Source organism: Xyrauchen texanus, chromosome 11 (assembly GCF_025860055.1).
Source record: "Xyrauchen texanus isolate HMW12.3.18 chromosome 11, RBS_HiC_50CHRs, whole genome shotgun sequence".
Taxonomy (NCBI): Eukaryota; Metazoa; Chordata; class Actinopteri; order Cypriniformes; family Catostomidae; genus Xyrauchen; species Xyrauchen texanus.
Window position 1 is genome coordinate 6,415,364 of NC_068286.1, and position 18,351 is coordinate 6,433,714.

Here is an 18,351-nt window from a genome sequence, read left to right on the forward strand (position 1 = left end):
GGGCATTAGCATGTGATTGGAATTTGAAGTGCATATAATCCGCAATCAAGACGATTATTTAATAATTGCGACAGGCCTAAAACCAAATGAATGGTTTGATTGTTCTTCTAGCTGTATGCTTTGAAGAGGAACCGGCCCACCTGGACCCTGGTGTTTACATCGAGAATCTGGTGAAGGTCTACAGCAACGGAAAACTGGCAGTGGACGGTTTGACTCTGGGCTTTTATGAAGGTCAGATCACCTCCTTCCTGGGTCACAACGGTGCTGGAAAAACAACAACCATGTAAGACAACTGAACACAAAATCTTTAAAACTAAATTTCATATTTTTCATACACAATAAAGGCTCAATGTGTCGGATTTTTTTTAGGTCTATCCTCACTGGCCTGTTTCCACCCACCTCTGGCACAGCATACATCATGGGCAAAGATATCCGGACCGATCTGAGCGCTATACGTCAAAACCTGGGCATGTGTCCGCAGTATAACGTCCTGTTTAGCATGTACGTCACCACAGAAACGCAGACTTATGCCAGATCAGATTAGAAGCAATTTTGTAACGTATTCAACAAGATCTAGAAAGTGAACCAGTGTTCTTTTGTTCCAGGCTCACTGTGGAGGAACACATCTGGTTTTATGCGCGTCTAAAGGGTTTGCCTGAAGAGAAGGTGAAGTCTGAGATGGAGCAGATAGTGATGGATCTCGGCCTGCCTCATAAACGCAAGTCTTGCACCAGCCAACTCTCAGGTACAGAAACAAAGATGAACATCAAGTGTTCGATTAAGTATAAGTGTTTATCTAAAATGATCCCCATAGATTAGAGTATGAGGTCTTTTATCCTACAACAATGTAACGATAACAGAAGGAACTGCTATGTTCTACTAAAGGTGGAATGCAGAGGAAGTTATCAGTAGCGCTGGCTTTTGTTGGAGGTTCAAAGGTCGTGATTCTGGATGAGCCCACCGCCGGAGTTGATCCTTATGCTCGCCGTGGCATCTGGGACCTGCTGCTGAAGTATCGTCAAGGTAGATGCATTGATTCTGTCAATATAAGCATAGTGTTGGTCTTCCTGAGGAGTTCCTTAAAACCGTGTCTCCGTTTCCTTCAGGTCGCACTATTATCTTGTCCACCCATCACATGGACGAGGCCGATATCCTGGGCGATCGCATTGCCATCATCTCCCATGGAAAGCTCTGCTGTGTTGGTTCCTCTCTGTTCCTCAAAACACAGCTGGGAACGGGATACTACCTGACACTGGTGAAGAAGGACTTTGATCTCTCTGCTAGCTCCTGTCGCACCTCCAATAGCACAGTGTCCTACTCCAAGGGAAGTCTTAAGAAGGTATGAAGCCTTGTATGGAAGAGGACTGTTTGGTTAAATTGATGATCGTAAGACGTCTAAATCAAAGCATACAGTAGGTATATTTTGGTATCACATTTGTGTATTTTGACTCTCTCTATAGGAGGACTGTGTGTCTGAGAGCAGCTCTGATGCTGGACTGGGCAGCGACCATGAAAGTGAAACCACCACCATTGGTAAAGTCATCTGTATACATACACAAAACCTCTCTTCATTTCATAACCTCTTGATTAGGTCCATATCGAATCGTATGCGTTTTCTCAACTCTCTCCATATTCTAGATGTCTCCCTGATCTCTAATGTGATTTTCAAGCACGTTCCTACAGCCAGACTGGTTGAAGATCTTGGTCACGAGATCACTTATGTTCTGCCGTACGAATCGGCCAAAGCTGGAGCGTTTGTCGAGCTCTTCCATGAGATTGACGATCGGCTCACTGACCTCGGCATTTCTAGCTACGGCATCTCTGACACGACACTGGAAGAGGTAAAGGATCACTACTTAAAAATTATTTTTAAATGTACTTTATTTAGTTGAGGTCAACTGATAATTAAGGTGGTGGAAAAGGCAGAAAACGACTGATCGATTATAGAACGTTAAAAATTTTTCTTAGTCTTTCCTCGCTATGATGGACACCGATAAAGAGGCAACAAGTGTCAAAAATGAACAAAATCCCAGATGCTGTTTATTGTTTAACCAAAATCCCAATTATAACCAGTAAAAAAATGTGTGCATTACACCAGATGATGTTTCATTTGAATAAGGATTTATTTTTATTCACAAGATTTGAAGTTTGAGACCCGATGTTGCGCTGATGGGGCATGTTTCTAAATAGTGCCATTTTTCTTTGCATGCCCTCTCTTCAATTTAAAACTCTTGATTATCTAATCAAAATATACACTTAAGTAAGGATAAAAATATGAGTAAATATTGCCAGTGATGACAGATTTTGATATAGCAAACCCCCACAAGGTACCAGTGTTTGTTTTTGTTTCACCTCTAGAGGCCGCTGTTATACTGTTGAACCAAGCCTTTTTAACTGTAGAATCCACCAGTGCCAACCACCGAGAAACACAGAGGATTAATGACAAAAAAATTGTATTTTTGCCAATAACCGATTGTTCCAAAATGCAACTATCGGCACCGATTAATCGGTAAAACCGATATATCGGTCTAGGTCTATTAATTAGTTCAGTTCATTAAAGAATGTGGATATAATTGATCTGTGTTTGATTTATTTGAGCAGATATTCCTCAAAGTTGCAGAGGACAGTGGTGTTGATGCTGAATTGTCAGGTAAACACATTTTACTTTTATTATTGTAAATGCTTCATGCACATATTTACTAAAAGCATCTAAAGTTTCACATCTTATGTTGTCGTACAGATGGAATTATACCTGCTCGCAGGAACCGCCGGCACGCTTTTGGTGACCATCAGAGCTGTCTGAAGCCTTTCAATGAAGACGACTTTGAATTTAATGACTCAGAAGGTGATACAAGTAGTTCTTTTACCCATCCTTCATCCATCCCACTTTGAAGATATTTGGAGCTTTAAACCATCTCATAAACATCATGTGCTTGAAGATCAACGTTTATGTGTGGCCTCATCTTGCTTAAAGGAACAGTTCATCCTAAAATTTCAATTCTGTCTTCATGTACTCATCCTCATCCTCGTCGTTCATCAAAAACTACAAAAAAAACCACCATAAAAGTGACAGAATTTTCATTTTCGGCTGAACTATTCCTTTAAGGACAGATTAAGAGAGAGCGAGTGAAATTGCAGGCATTTAAGTATGTGTCCTATAACCGGAATAATTGTGCATCTGCAGAATCGCGTGAGACAGACTGGCTGGGTGGTGCTGATGGAAAAGGATCATATCAGGTTAAGGGCTGGAGTTTGAGGAGACAGCAGTTTGTCGCCTTGCTCTGGAAACGCTTCCTTTATGCCCGACGCTCCCGGAAAGGTTTCTTTGCTCAGGTATAGTCTTCACTAAATAAACTCAGACTGATAAAATATGATATCTGCAATGGATTTTGCAACTCATCGCAATTCTGTTACACTTCCTAATCGTCTCCTTAATAATATATGTGTTCCAGATTGTGTTGCCTGCTGTGTTTGTGTGCATTGCTCTGGTCTTCAGTCTCATCGTCCCTCCATTTGGAAAGTATCCCAGCCTCGCTCTGGAACCCAGCATGTATGAGGAGCAGTTCACCTTCATCAGGTACACATGACCATCTACACACCTGAGTTTAAGGTTGTGTTTGAAATGGAAAACTATCTTACTATTTACTGAACAGTACACGATACTGTTTATAAAGTCTGCTATACTTAAAAAGTAAGTGAAACAGAAAGCAAGATAAATAGTTTAGAAACAATTGTATGCTATATGCTAAAAATACTAATAAAAGCATGCATTTCATAATTCTTTCAGAGTCTAATGAGTATCAGGGATATTAAAGTTCAGTCATGACAACTCTTGGATAGATTTAGCATGTTAATGTGGTTATTACATATTGATAGGATATTGGTCTTAGAGGACTAGATCTGCTATGCTGTGCGAGTACGGAGACTTGCTACAGCTAGAACATACACAGACATACTGAGCTGAACAATGTGGACATGCTGCTGCACCATTAGAAAAACACAAGACATGCTGCATTGAGCATGAATGACAAGCTGCATCACAATTGCAAATAAATACAATCCTCATGTTGATAGATCTAGACCAGTGGAGCTGGGGTGGAGGTGGGTTTCAGAGAAAACTCTGGCAGCACGCTGCAGTGAAAGCGGCTTTCTTGCAAACTGAGCAAATTCAAATGATAGTATGCATGGCAAAATGAGAGTATGCAAGTTCATTGGCTACCTGATTAGACATCAAAGGACCTGTCAACTTACACCTTGTGAGCCGATTGGATTAACATATCACATTTGAGCGAGCTGATTGGCTAACATTTTTACTCCTTTTATTCAATTTGTCACTCCAAATTAGTTTAGTTATTTTTCACTCTGTGACAGTTAGACAGTTTAGTTTTTTCAGTGTTTTTTTTAGATTCAGCTTATTTTGTTTTATTGTAGTTTTAGTATTTTTCGGATAGAGATTATTGATGATATAAAGCATGAAAAATATACAAATTTTAATCTGTTTTTTATTTGTATTATTATTTGTAGGTGGAGTCTTGTGTTACAGTTATCTAGTGACATTTTTTACATTTAATTTTATTCACTCTTTACACACTTACTGAATTTAAGTTCGGTTTCGAAACCGTTTCAGATTATTATGCTGTGCATCAAAAACTAAAATTAAAAGAATATTCCTGATTCAAAACATGTTATGCTAAAAATAATTTCAAATCATCCCTCATTATCTTTAAAACAAAAGCAAAAATTGAGGTTGCAGTGAGGCACTTACAATGGAAGTGAATGGGGCCCATTTTTAGAGGGTTTAAAGGCAGAAATGTGACGCTAATAATATTATAGAAGCACTTACATTAATTATTCTGTTAAAATGTATGAATTGTAATGAATTATTTGAGCTGTAAAGGTTTTTAAATCGTCATTTTTATAGATGTTTTAGGTTTAAGGGTTTTTTGACATTATATATTGCCATGGCAACAAAGTTGTAAAATATGCTATAACTTTACACAGAAAAGGTTAGTAAGCTATTTTATCACACTAAAATCATATTTGCACATATGTTGTTTATGTTTTGTGACTACTTTTGAAACCGTGAGTATTTTAACATTCACAAATTGGCCACATTCACTGGAACACTGGATTTTTGCTTATTTAAAAGAAAATTTTTGTGGTTATCATTATTATGCCACAAATGCTGCCGGTATATTCCTTTAATTCCATGTCATTTATTTTTTATTTTAGTTAGTTTTAGAATTATTAAAATGTATTTTAGTTAATTTTCCATTTTGTCCTGTAGTGTTGCTTTTTATTTTTACATAAATTAATGAAAAGTTTTTCATTCAGTTTCCATTTTGTTTTCGCTAGCGCTAATAACACTGTTGTTTTCTCACTACAGCAATGATGCACCGGAGGACAGTTATACGAACAGTCTGCTTGAAGCTCTGAAGGACAGTCCAGATTACACTGAAAAATGTAGAGGCGAACAGACACCTATGTGAGTCCTGAAACCTTTCCCCTAGGATCACACCGCTTTAGTCCAAAGCAAAAAGATACAACATACTCCGATTCTCAGAGTGCATTTCAATAATAATTTTTTTGTTTGTTTCATTTGCGAAACAGCCGCAAATCATGTCCGATTAAAGATGAAGAGTGGACTGTTCCAGAGATTCCCGAGTCTGTTCAGGATGTGTTCCTAAAGGGGAACTGGAGTATGGAGAACCCGTCGCCTTTGTGTGAGTGTAGCTGTGAAGGACAGAAAAAGATGCTCCCGGAGTGTCCACCTGAAGCCGGTGGTCTTCCACCCCCTCAGGTAAACATATTCACCAAATAATACACAATATAGACTACTTCAGTTCAATAATACTTCATTATGAATTATACAGCATCATTATGACCATGTATGGGACCATGTAAAGGTTTCAAAGTTACAACCACGTTTATATAAATCATAGTTCGGTGTGTGTGTGTGTGAGTAACTCCTCTATTGTGTATATACACACAAAGTTGTCATGGTTGGCAAAGTGAAAGCAGCGGTTTGGCCTCATGGGTGCAAACAAAAAACATTGATGCCAACGGTTTGATCTTTGCGATTTTTAAACAAAAGTTCTGCTCTGTAACGTGATAAATATTCATTTCTTAATTTTCCTCCTTTCCTTAGATTAAAGTCACCACTACTGAGACTTTACAGAATCTCACAGGCAGAAACATTTCTGATTACTTGGTGAAAACATATGCTCAGATTATTGGGAAAAGGTGAGTACAGCAAATCCAGAAATGCCAGTTTACTTGAACCTTCTTGTCATTCTATTGGAGGTGCTATAACTCTTGTTTTCCCTGTTCAGCTTGAAGAACAAACTCTGGGTCAATGAATTCAGGTACACTTAATAATACCACAGCACATAATACTGATGCATTCATTTAAATTGTGTATTTAACGAATGGGGCCTCAAATGTCTATGATTGGCTGTCTTACAGGTATGGTGGATTCTCATTGGGTGCCAGAAGCTCACAGGCCCTTCCTCCTGGTGATGAGATCACCGATGCCATCTCCCATATTCGCAACCGCTTCAGTCTTCAAGCGGTACGTCGCCTGCGCTTGCCCCACGGTCAAGTTAAATATGACCGTTGGGCCTTGATGTTGCCCAATGTTTCGGATTTACGCACCTCAACCCTTTGCTTTGCTACCCATAGGGTACAGCAGCGGACCGCTTCCTGGGAAGCCTGTCAACATTTATCCGAGGTCTTGACACCAACAACAATGTGAAGGTTTGTACACTACATTCTGAGCGGATGTACTATAATTTGTATTTGTCATGCTTATCATACACTTGTTGAATGTATCATTTATATTCTGTGGACAGAAGGATGCATGTGCTTTATAAAAGAAAAGAGGTTGACACATTGCACTTTTTATTAAACAAATAATCTGGGTTCGATTCAAGTTGGTTTACCCAAAAATGAAAATACTCTCATTTGCTGTCCCTTTTGCCATCCCGGATGTGTATGACTTTCTTTCATCTGCTGAACTCAAAGTAAGATGTTTAGATGAATTTCAGAGCTCTTTTGCTCCATGCAATGCAAGTGAATGGTGGCCAAAACTTTGATGCTTGAAAAATCACATAAAGTCAGCATAAATTAATCCATATGGCTCCAGTGGTTTAATCCATGTCTTCAGAAGTGATATGATAGGTGTGGGTGAGAAACATCATTATTTAAGTCCTTTTTCACTGTAAATTCTCCTCCCTGTTTTGTCAATCTCCACTTTAACTTTCACTTCCACATTCTTCTTCTTGTGTTTTTGGTGATTCACATTCTTCATGCATATCGCCCCCATCTAAGCAGAGAAAACAATTTATAGCAAAAACGGACTTAAATATTGATCTGATCTCACCTACACCTATCATATCTGTTCTGAAGACATGGATTAAACCACTGAAGTCATATGGATTACTTTTATGCTGCCTTTATTGGAGCTTCGAAATATTCTTCTAAAAATGTAATTTGTGTTCTGCAGATGAAAGAAAGTCATAAACATTTGAGATGGCATGAGGGTGAGTAAATAAAGAGAGAATGTTCAATTTTGGGTGTACTGTCCCTTTAAGCTCAATAGACAGCATTTGTGGCATAAAGTTTATTTCCACAAAAAATGTCTTTAAACTTGTCCCTCCTTTTCTTCTGGGTTACAGTGAGGCACTTACAATGTAAGTGAATGGGAACAGTCCGTAAATGTAAAAATAAATCTTGTTTCAGAAGCATCGCTACGTAAACAATGTGCGTTTAAACATAGTTTTAGTGCAATAAAATCGCTCGCTAACATTTTCAGTGTAAAGTTATGCAAATTTACAACTTTTTTGCCATGACAACATAACGCCCCCTGCAATCTGTCAAATTACCAATGATTACCAATGATTTAAAGAACTTTACAGATCTAAAAATACACAAGGTTAATCATAAGGATTCATCTTAAAATTGTCCCCATTCACTTCCATTATAAGTGCCTCACTGTAACCTTGATACTGCTTTTTTAAGATAAAGGAGGCACAAGTTTAACATTCTTTGTGTGTAAATCAACATTATGCCACAAATGCAGATGATTGAGTTACATTTTTATTGAACCCGGGATCAATTGATGCCAAAGTGATTCTAATGTTGTAGATGGCACAGCTTATTATTTTGTAAAAACTCCTTGCACGATGTTGAGGGGCTTTAAAGACTGTCGTTGTTCTGTATGAGCAATCACATGATTGTCATCTCTTCTCGTCTAGATCTGGTTCAATAATAAAGGTTGGCACAGTATCGGAGCGTTTCTCAATGTCATGAACAATGCCATCCTGCGTGCCAATCTGCCCCCCGGCCTGGAGCAGTCGAAGTACGGCATCAAAGCCTTCAACCATCCGCTCAACCTCACCAAGGAGCAGCTCTCACAGGTGGCGCTGTAAGTCAGAATTTGATTCCTTTGATTGGAAGTGATTGAAGTAACTGAACCAAGCGTGAAAACAGATCTTGAGCTCTTTCCTTTGACCCTGTCGATTTCCCAGGATGACGACCTCAGTGGACGTGCTGGTGTCCATCTGCGTCATCTTCGCCATGTCCTTCGTTCCGGCCAGCTTTGTGGTGTTCCTCATTCAGGAGAGAGTGAATAAAGCCAAACACATGCAGTTCATCAGTGGCGTGCAGCCACTCCTCTACTGGCTGGCCAACTTTGTCTGGGATATGGTATGTACTGTATATATGGATGTGTGCATGTTACATGACTTAAACTAGATGATAAATTGCTTGTTAGTCCCCTTTTAAATGGTAATAGAGGACAGGACTCAGTATGGGTATATCTGTGTCTTTGGACTGATTTTACTCGTCGTTCTTTCCTGCTTTAGTGCAACTACATTGTTCCTGCGACCCTGGTTATCATCATCTTCATCTGTTTCCAGCAAGAGGCTTACGTGTCCTCTACCAATCTGCCTGTTCTTGCCCTCCTGCTGTTGCTCTACGGGTAAGACCCAAAAGATCTTTGTATTGTGTCCATATAGTAGCCTCAGATTGTTCTAGCGCTTTGTATGTATTATGCATTGATCTGTCTGCACAGCTGCACATTGCCTATACTGCTGGAGTTTCACTTACTGCCCCCTGCTGAAAACAAGCGGTGGTACTGCAAGCGTAAATCACTCAGATTGTAGAAATATTCCATATAATGCTCCGGGGACATGATTAATGAAAGACACATTTTTTACCCTTTACTTTTTGTATAATTAATCGCACTGAATTAACGTGTTAAATCGACAGCCCTAGCTATGAAAGACTTGCTTTGAAAATTAAAAATGTGTTTTGTGTCCATACAGGTGGTCCATAACACCCCTGATGTACCCAGCGTCATTCTTCTTTAAGATTCCCAGTACAGCATATGTGGTTTTGACGAGCGTTAATATCCTCATTGGGATAAATGGCAGTGTATCCACATTTGTCCTAGAGCTTTTCGGCAGCAACGTAAGTTCATACTCTGGTCTACTTTGCATGTATTATGAGAAACATTGTAATGAAGTCACTGCAAACGAATCACCAAAAACACATTTTGCCCATTGAGAATTCTGTGTAAAAACACCATGAAATTGAAAAACACCCATTTACTAAACAGAGAATTAAAGTAATATATAGAGTAAATAATATACACCTATATATTTGAGAGCATATCTTTATGGTGTTTGCCTGAATATGCCATATGAATTTAACTGCTGATATTAAGTGTACATAATTAAATGTACTCCTCTTTTTATTTTAGGAGGTCGGAGGCGTCAACAACATCTTGAAGAACGTGTTCTTGATCTTTCCTCACTTCTGTCTGGGCAGAGGTCTCATTGACATGGCGAAGAATCAAGCTATGGCTGACGCTCTGGAGAGGTTTGGTATGTACAGTCCCATTAATCATTCACACACTATTCAGCCACATACAATATTATTAACCAAAATCTGATTAGCAAGTTGCTGACTCTGTATTGTTTTATAGTCTGTTATAATAAAATGTTCAGCCTTGGGAATAGCTACACTGTCTTGCATTTTACAAGATCAATAGATGTAGCTAAAGTGTTTATCCTAAGAAATTGTTACATATGGGGATTGAATTAAGTGGTGTTTTCGAATGCTTTCAGGTGAGAATCGATTCCGCTCTCCTCTGGCGTGGGATATGGTGGGCAAGAATCTCTTTGCCATGGCTGTAGAGGGCGTGGTTTTCTTCTGCATCACTGTCCTCATCCAATACCGTTTCTGCATCAAGGCCAGGTGAAAACCCCACAGCCACACCCCTAAATGTTTACACTCTCACAATGGAAATCTGAAAATGAGTTTGTATGTATTGCATACTACTGCAACATATATTGGAACATCTGTAATAAATGTTCTGTTTTCTGCTCAATAGGCCGGTTAGCACCAAGCTAACACCAATAGGAGAGGAGGATGAAGATGTGGCCAGAGAGAGGCAGAGGATCTTAGGCGGAGGAGGACAGTCTGATATCCTGGAGCTCAAACAACTCACCAAGGTTTGTGCGGCTTGAAGAACATGTCTGTCTGCCATCTGTCGATCGATCGTTCAATCAATCTGACTGTCTGACTATCTGTCGATCTGTCTGTCTATCTTTCGATCATTATATCTATCTGGCTGTCTGTCTGTAGGTCTGTCTGTCTGTGTCGATCTGTCTGTGTCTGTTGATTGTTCTATCTTTCTGTCTTACTGTCTATCCATCTATCTGTCTGTCTGTGTGTCTGCCTGCCTGCCTGTCTGACTGTCTGTTGATTGTTCTATCTATCTGTCTGTCTGTGTCTATCATCTATCTGTCTGTCTGTGTCTATCCATCTATCTATCTATCTATCTATCTATCTATCTATCTATCTATCTATCTATCTATCTATCTATCTATCTATCTATCTATCTATCTATCTATCTATCTGTTGATGGATCGTTCAATCTATCTGTCTGTCTGTGTCTATCCATCTATCTGTCTGTCTGCCTGTCTGTGTCTATCCATCTATCTGTCTGTCTGTGTCTGTCTGTCTGCCTGTCTGTGTCTGTCTGTCTGTCTGTCTGTCTGTCTGTCTGTGTCGATCTGTCTGTGTCTGTTGATTGTTCTAGCTGTCTGTCTGACTGTCTATCCATCTATCTGTGTGTCTGCCTGCCTGCCTGTCTGTTGATTGTTCTATCTATCTATCTGTCTGTCTGTGTCTATCTATCTATCTGTCTATCCATCTATCTGTCTGTCTGTCTGTGTCTATCTATCTATCTGTCTGTCTGTCTGTGTCTATCTGTCTGTCTGTGTCTATCTATCTATCTGTCTATCCATCTATCTGTCTGTCTGTGTGTCTGCCTGTCTGTCTGTTGATTGTTCTATCTGTCTGTCTGTCTGTGTCTATCTATCTATCTGTCTGTCTGTCTGTGTCTATCTGTCTGTCTGTCTGTCTATCCATCTATCTGTCTGTCTGTGTGTCTGCCTGCCTGCCTGTCTGTTGATTGTTCTATCTATCTGTTTGTCTGTCTGTGTCTATCTGTCTGTCTGCAATGCTTTTAAAACCTATTTAAAGCAAGGTTTTTTTTGTTATATTTGTATTATTTTCTCCCCAATTTGGAACGCCCAATTCCCAATGCGCTCTAAGTCCTCGTGGTGGCGTAGTGACTCGCCTCAATCAGGGTGGTGGAGGACGAATCTCAGTTTCCTCCGTGTCTGAGACAGTCAATCCACGCATCTTATCACATGGCTTGTTGAGCGTGTTACCGTGGAGACATAGCACGCGTCGAGGCTTTGCGCTATTTTCCGCGGCATCCACGCACAACTCACCACGCGGACCATTATAGTGACCACGAGGAGGTTACCCCATGTGACTACCCTCCCTAGCAACCGGGCCAATTTGGTTGCTTAGGAGACCTACCTGAAGTCACTCAGTACGCCCTGATTCAAACTCACAACTCCAGGTGTGGTAGTCAGTGGCTTTACTCGCTGAGCTACCCAGGTCCCATCAAACACCAAACATCAAATTTTGCCTTGACAAACTTTTCTTTTCTAGTTGCATTAGTGTTGTTGACTTATGATATATTATTGCTGTTCCTGCAGGTGTATAAGAGAAAACAAAAGCCAGCTGTAGACAGACTGTGTGTGGGCATCCCATCAGGAGAGGTGAGATCACTTATTCTGTAGCTTTACCATGAGCGATCAGTCATGACCGTGTTAACCACAGTCTTAGCTTTGGTGTAACATCACAGCCTCACCTTATTAGGAAGAATTTCCTAATTCGGTTTTGAGTTTCTGGATTGTGATGGTGGTTTTTCTTTCCTCAGTGTTTTGGTTTGCTCGGTGTGAACGGTGCTGGAAAGACCAGCACTTTCAAGATGCTCACCGGAGATTCTGATGTGACGAGCGGAGAGGCCTACTTGGCAGGGAAGAGGTAAAACAATCAAACGGCATATCACTGGAAGTATTGTTAACTGGTTGCATTATAGTATATAATATTAGCAGCATAACTGAAATTAGTTTGCTTGTTTTCACAGTGTGCTGACAGAGATTAATGAAGTTCATCAGAATATGGGATACTGTCCACAGTTTGATGCCATCAATGACCTGCTGACTGGCAGAGAACATCTGGAGTTTTACGCCATTCTGCGTGGCGTTCCCGAGAAAGAAGTGTGCGAGGTCCGTCTTTTTGGGTTGTCCTCAAGAGATTAATGAATCTCTTGTGCCTAGAGTATATCTCAATAATGGAACTGATTTTATATGCATCTGATTGGTTGGTTTTTGTCACAGGTGGCAGATTGGGGCATTCGTAAACTGGGGTTGATGAAATACGTAGACAAAGCGGCAGGAAGCTATAGTGGAGGAAACATGCGCAAACTCTCCACCGCCATGGCACTCATTGGAGGCCCATCGGTCGTGTTCTTGGTGAGTGTGCAGCTGATAAACTACGCAACTCTATGCGCTTTAAACTAGACATCATTATGTCTATGATAGTCATTCTGCATTTTCATATACAGTGGGGTTAAACACAATTTTCTTACTTGGCCATTCCCAAAAACATTGCATGGATGTGTATATGGGACATACAATACACCATAACATGTTTAAATTCTCAAGGGACAAGGATGATTATGATTACATAATCATCCTTTGATTATGTAATCATAATCAAAGAAATATGATTACACTCTTCCCTCTCCTCGTGGTGTTCTGCTTGAGTTTCCTGTTCAATTTGGGGGCGATGGTTAACCTGGCTGTTACTGTGTTTACAGGACGAACCCACCACTGGGATGGACCCCAAAGCCCGGCGGGCCCTGTGGAACTGCATCCTCAGCATCATTAAAGAGGGACGTTCTGTCCTTCTAACCTCACACAGGTGAGAGAGAGCGAGAAACCCTGAAAGCAAGAACTGTTATGATTTCTTTAAAACTGTGTCCTAAACGGGTGCATTGAAATAAAGCGACAAGCAATAAATCCGTAGAATGACTTCACTGTGTTTCCCCTGCAGTATGGAGGAGTGCGAGGCTCTGTGCACTCGTATGGCCATCATGGTCAACGGCAGGTTCCGCTGCCTGGGCAGCGTGCAGCACTTAAAGAACAGGTACAAACTCACAGAACACGAATGAACATCTGTACAACTAACACATCTGCAACCTCATCAGAGCTGACCTACTTTCCCAAACACTGACTGTAACATAATGTTTAAGAGCACTGTTCTGAACAGCTCTATGTCCTCTGCACCAGGTTTGGTGACGGGTACACCATCATCCTGCGGGTGGCGGGGGCCGATCCGCAGCTGGAGCCGGTGATGGAGTTTATTGAACGGGAGCTGCCGGGCAGCAACCTGAAGGAGAAGCACAGGAACATGCTGCAGTACCAGCTTCCCTCTTCTCTCACGTCCCTCGCCCGCATCTTCAGCCTCCTCTCTAAGAACAAAGGGCAGCTCCACATCGAGGACTACTCCGTCTCACAGACCACTCTAGACCAAGTAAGAATGCCTGCTGAGATTACTGTATTACGATCGTTTTTAAATGGATACAAATGGAAAATATCAAGTTTGCAATAGTGGTCGACTGATATGGGTTTGTCTATAGCAGATGCTAATATCTAGAGAGTGGGGTAGTCGATGGCCTATATACTGTAAACTGTGAATAGGCCAATACATATTATAATGTTATAATATATTTTATATATTGAGATTTACGCATAAATGCTGAAATAAAAACAAAACATATTTTACAAAATTATTACTAGAAATTCAACTATTTAATTTTTTTTTTCAAATAAAATATAAATATTTTTTTAATCATTTATATTATAAAAATAGTTGAAAATAAATGATTGTTATGCGTTATTTGTTTAAAAATAAAATATTAATAACAAATGTTTTACCAATTATTATGCTATAAAAATATACTTTTTTTTTTAATTATGCGTTATGCATTAATTGCTTAAATTAAATATTAATAACTATTTTTAACAATTATTATATTATACAAATATTTAAAAACAAATTATGCATTATCCACTGACAAGTCTGTTGGTGCATTTTGGAAATGATACTGGAAAGAACAAACACGTTTATTAAATTGGCCAAGGAGGCGTGTTTATCGGCCGATGCGATAATCTCAAAATATCCAAATATCGTCCCGTTTATCAGTTTAGCCAATATATCATACACATACACACAAAACACATTTACAAATATATTTACAAAATTTTTACTCAAAGAAACAATACACATTTTTTAACTATTGTTATATTATACAGATATTTTCAAACAAATTATATGTTATGCACTAATTGCCTAAAAATATAATATTCATAAAAAAAATTTGCCAATTATTAAGCTATAAAAATTATATTTAAAAATGATGCATTATGCATTAATTGCTTACAAATTTTATAATAATAAAAAAATTTACAATTATTATAAAAATATTTTAAAACAAATTTTGCATCATCCACTGGCAAGTCTGTTGGTATCCCGCGGGCTATCGAGAATGTGCATCAGATGTCAATTGTGCCAACTGCAGTCAGATTATTAAACGTGTAGTTGTATATGTGGGTAGGTATTTGAATATGCCTGAAGAGGGTTTACTTTTAATGGATTATATTTATGTTTTTATGCTGTTTTATGTGATGTCTTGGTGTTTTAATGTGTATGTTGAAGCCGAAGTCAAATTTCCACATTGTGGATTATAAAGTCACTGAACTGAAAAACATTTGAACAGTATATATGCTATGTTATATAACGCTTATATACTGTACACATATATGCTGAAATTTAAACCAACATATTTGACAAAATATTCAAAATTTAACAGTTTTTTTTTATTATTTCAAAACACAATATAAATTGTTCAACAATTATTATAATAAAAAAATATGTGAAAACTAGCAAATCTGTTGGTAGCAGGGCTGGACTGGTAATCTGGCATACCGGGAATTTTACCGGTGGGTCGACGCACTTTGGGGCTGATCGGGGCGGACTGGCCATTGGGAGAACCGAGCGGGCTGGTGGGTCGACTGCGAAATGGGCCGAATTGGCCGCGATAAGCTAAAATGAGCTGCCGCGTTATGCAGAACGGACCTGCCGCGTTATGCGGAACGCACCGTGATATGCATAAAAGGGCCCCACCGATTAAACAACTTTTGGGCCAGTTGCTATGTGAAATCCCAGGCCGATTTCTCTTCCCAGTCCAGCCCTGGTTGGTACATTGTGAAACTGACACACACAAAAAAACCTCCCAGTCTCATGAACTGCAATGAGAATGTAACAAACACAATGTAAATGGCAGCGTTTGTGACATTTATGTTTGTCCATTTATTTCAGGTATTTGTTAATTTTGCCAAGGACCAAAGTGATGAGGACCACTTAAAAGACATTTCCATGAACAAAAATGATGCCGTGGTGGACATTTCTCATCTTAGCACCTTCCTCATAGACGAGAAGGCCAAAGAGACTGTGGTCTGATCCCTCAAAACTGCCATTCAGTGGATGTGCAAAGATCCACTTTTCTGGGAATAGCGTTTTATTTTTTGTACTTTTATTTTCAGGTTTTTGTTCTATTTCAGTAAAGTGTGCACCCACAAGAAGGCATTGGACCTTATCCACACTACTGAAACAAACTAATGCAAATCAATGCAAAAAAGGAGAGAAAATTGAAGAAGAAAAACACATGATTGCCAGATGGAGCCTGGTGCTCTCTGCTCGGTCATGGTGTTTCGTAATATTGAAACTTGAAGCTGTTATGCCACTTGCGGTGAATGTTTGATCAACAAGACCTCTGCGAAGTTCCCAACGAATATCAATCACACACTGCCAATGAGATGTCAAATTCAGGGCACACGTCCAGCTCTTTCATATAGCGCAGGCTTGAAACGTTAAATAACTGTCAATAACGTATTTCAGCAAGAGTTCACTGTCTTTGTACTTTATTTTTTAAGATATGCATTTTAAACTATACTCAAATTATATTTTGAAGAAACTATGTGCAATGTTTCACTATTGTCAAGTGTTTCAAAGTGCGGTGCCTTGAATCATCACTCCGCTAATGGACTAGAAACGATACCAGCCATTACTGGACGTGAAATGAACGGCCCTCAAGCACGCACTGTCCTCATAATTACAATGGTTTTCACATCTTATGTGAAGACAGAACTGAAAACAGTTCCACCGGTGTTGCTATTTGTTTTTACAAAGTGAGTTTGGAAGTTTGTTGCATGCTTTACATGGTTTAGGACACCTGTGAGCTAGCATGCATGTGTTCTGTCCAGTTACGGGAGCCATTGTAGCTTTGTTGTTCTGAAGTATTTCCGCATGGGTATCAACGAGTTCAGTGTGCGTACCAGTGAGCATTGAGGAGGTTTACAGTGGGTAATCGCTGGGAGATTCATGGTTGTTTCAACATTCAGATGAAAACCAAGAAAACATACAATAAAACCGGCAAAAAATGAGGCGAGTACATACGTGTGTAACTGTACAGAAGCAAATGTCCGTGCCAAACCAGGCCGAGAGGTTTAAAATCGTTATTAATGACTGTATTTTCAAGCAAGGATGTTGTCAACATTGGATATGATACGTTTTAATGTTTTATTTAATAACCTTGTGATTTGAATCAAGAGTTTCATTCTACAATAGGAACTTTTTAGGGGTCTTTTCATGGACATTACAATCATAGGCTTCTCCTATGTCTGGTACAAGAGTTAATATATCTCAGGATGTGCCTCTTTATCCTGTTTAAATGCTTAGATTAAAGTTTTATATTGATAATACCACACAACCACTTGTAAAATCTCGACCAATGCACTCTATGGAACACTTGTTAGCCTACAACAAAGCCAAAGTGACCAAAAGCAATGAGGTGCTACCAATTGATTTTTCCAAATCTGTGAGGTGCTCTTTAGTCAACCAACCTCACAAAATCAAGCAACAAACCCTACTGCACATTGGATAATGTGGAAGAAAACAAAAGTATTGTCTTTGGTCCAAAACTGAAGCACTTTATAACAGTCAACGTTAAACTGGTCTTGACGTTCACTCGTACCAAAACAGAACTGTCTGTGTTTAACAAAAGACTATTTTACATTAATATTAGATGTCCCACCATGGCCATTATTTTATGTTACAATGTATGTGTTTACATTTGAAATATTAAAAAGCTATTTCAGTCTCTCATGTCCTTATTTGTTCATTAAAGTTGGCCTTCCCCCTAGATTTTCTTTGTGCCGCCCCCTAAACTTCTGTCGCACCCCCGGACTAATGCCGAAACACGATGAATGGGGACCAACCCAAGTGCAATTATCAAGGAGGAGCACACCCTGGTTAGACAAAGACGTAAACGGTTTCCCACCCTAAAGATCCAAATGCCCCCTTAAGATCACATCCTTGTACCGGCCCTGATGTCACCTACGCACCTATGTTTTTGAACTTCTAAAAAGGTGCATTGAATCCCTGGCAGCTTTTTATGCCCCCAATGAAATGGTTAGTTCAAAGCCTTGTCTGAAATGTGCAAATATTTTTAAAGCTTGAAGTTTGAAAGTTATATAGGCCTTACAGTTTTACCCGTCAAGGGAAGTGTGAGATTACAGGGATTTTGATTCATCCAGCCGGTTTAAATCTTTTAAATCTGGTCAAAGAGATGCGTTCAGTAGCCATTTCTGTATATTTACACCAGATGGTGACAAATGTGTGTAATATGAAATGATTCATTGAATCATTGATTCAACTCATGTGTTGAAAACCCTGATTTGTTCGACCAAACAATAGAAGTGAACCAGAATGGCATGTTTAACTTAAAAGATTCGTTCATGACTCAAACACTTATTGGGCAGATACTCAGAAGTGAAGCTAAAAAGATTGCACAAAACG

At 39.3% G+C, this 18,351-nt stretch overlaps 1 protein-coding gene across 2 annotated transcripts in view; it reads left to right on the plus strand.

The window, feature by feature from the left end:
* The window catches only part of LOC127651408 (phospholipid-transporting ATPase ABCA1-like), a 42,800-nt gene extending 25,128 nt beyond the window's left edge, over window positions 1-17,672 (plus strand). The window contains exons 19-50 of one of the 2 annotated variants that reach the window (XM_052137212.1): window positions 112-283; window positions 370-501; window positions 606-745; window positions 886-1,023; window positions 1,107-1,339; window positions 1,461-1,533; window positions 1,639-1,841; window positions 2,602-2,650; window positions 2,741-2,845; window positions 3,185-3,333; window positions 3,453-3,577; window positions 5,387-5,485; window positions 5,611-5,800; window positions 6,149-6,243; window positions 6,333-6,365; window positions 6,466-6,571; window positions 6,682-6,756; window positions 8,256-8,425; window positions 8,529-8,706; window positions 8,865-8,980; window positions 9,327-9,471; window positions 9,764-9,887; window positions 10,131-10,260; window positions 10,397-10,517; window positions 12,081-12,143; window positions 12,305-12,411; window positions 12,515-12,656; window positions 12,768-12,902; window positions 13,250-13,353; window positions 13,486-13,578; window positions 13,722-13,965; window positions 15,814-17,672. In XM_052137212.1, coding sequence (XP_051993172.1) covers window positions 112-283; window positions 370-501; window positions 606-745; window positions 886-1,023; window positions 1,107-1,339; window positions 1,461-1,533; window positions 1,639-1,841; window positions 2,602-2,650; window positions 2,741-2,845; window positions 3,185-3,333; window positions 3,453-3,577; window positions 5,387-5,485; window positions 5,611-5,800; window positions 6,149-6,243; window positions 6,333-6,365; window positions 6,466-6,571; window positions 6,682-6,756; window positions 8,256-8,425; window positions 8,529-8,706; window positions 8,865-8,980; window positions 9,327-9,471; window positions 9,764-9,887; window positions 10,131-10,260; window positions 10,397-10,517; window positions 12,081-12,143; window positions 12,305-12,411; window positions 12,515-12,656; window positions 12,768-12,902; window positions 13,250-13,353; window positions 13,486-13,578; window positions 13,722-13,965; window positions 15,814-15,954 — 4,130 coding nt within the window. In that variant the 3' untranslated portion in view covers window positions 15,955-17,672. Of the gene's footprint in view, window positions 1-111; window positions 284-369; window positions 502-605; window positions 746-885; window positions 1,024-1,106; window positions 1,340-1,460; window positions 1,842-2,601; window positions 2,651-2,740; window positions 2,846-3,184; window positions 3,334-3,452; window positions 3,578-5,386; window positions 5,486-5,610; window positions 5,801-6,148; window positions 6,244-6,332; window positions 6,366-6,465; window positions 6,572-6,681; window positions 6,757-8,255; window positions 8,426-8,528; window positions 8,707-8,864; window positions 8,981-9,326; window positions 9,472-9,763; window positions 9,888-10,130; window positions 10,261-10,396; window positions 10,518-12,080; window positions 12,144-12,304; window positions 12,412-12,514; window positions 12,657-12,767; window positions 12,903-13,249; window positions 13,354-13,485; window positions 13,579-13,721; window positions 13,966-15,813 lie in introns of both variants that reach the window. The other variant, XM_052137211.1, reaches the window with a different exon arrangement.
* Window positions 17,673-18,351: the final 679 nt, after the last annotated feature.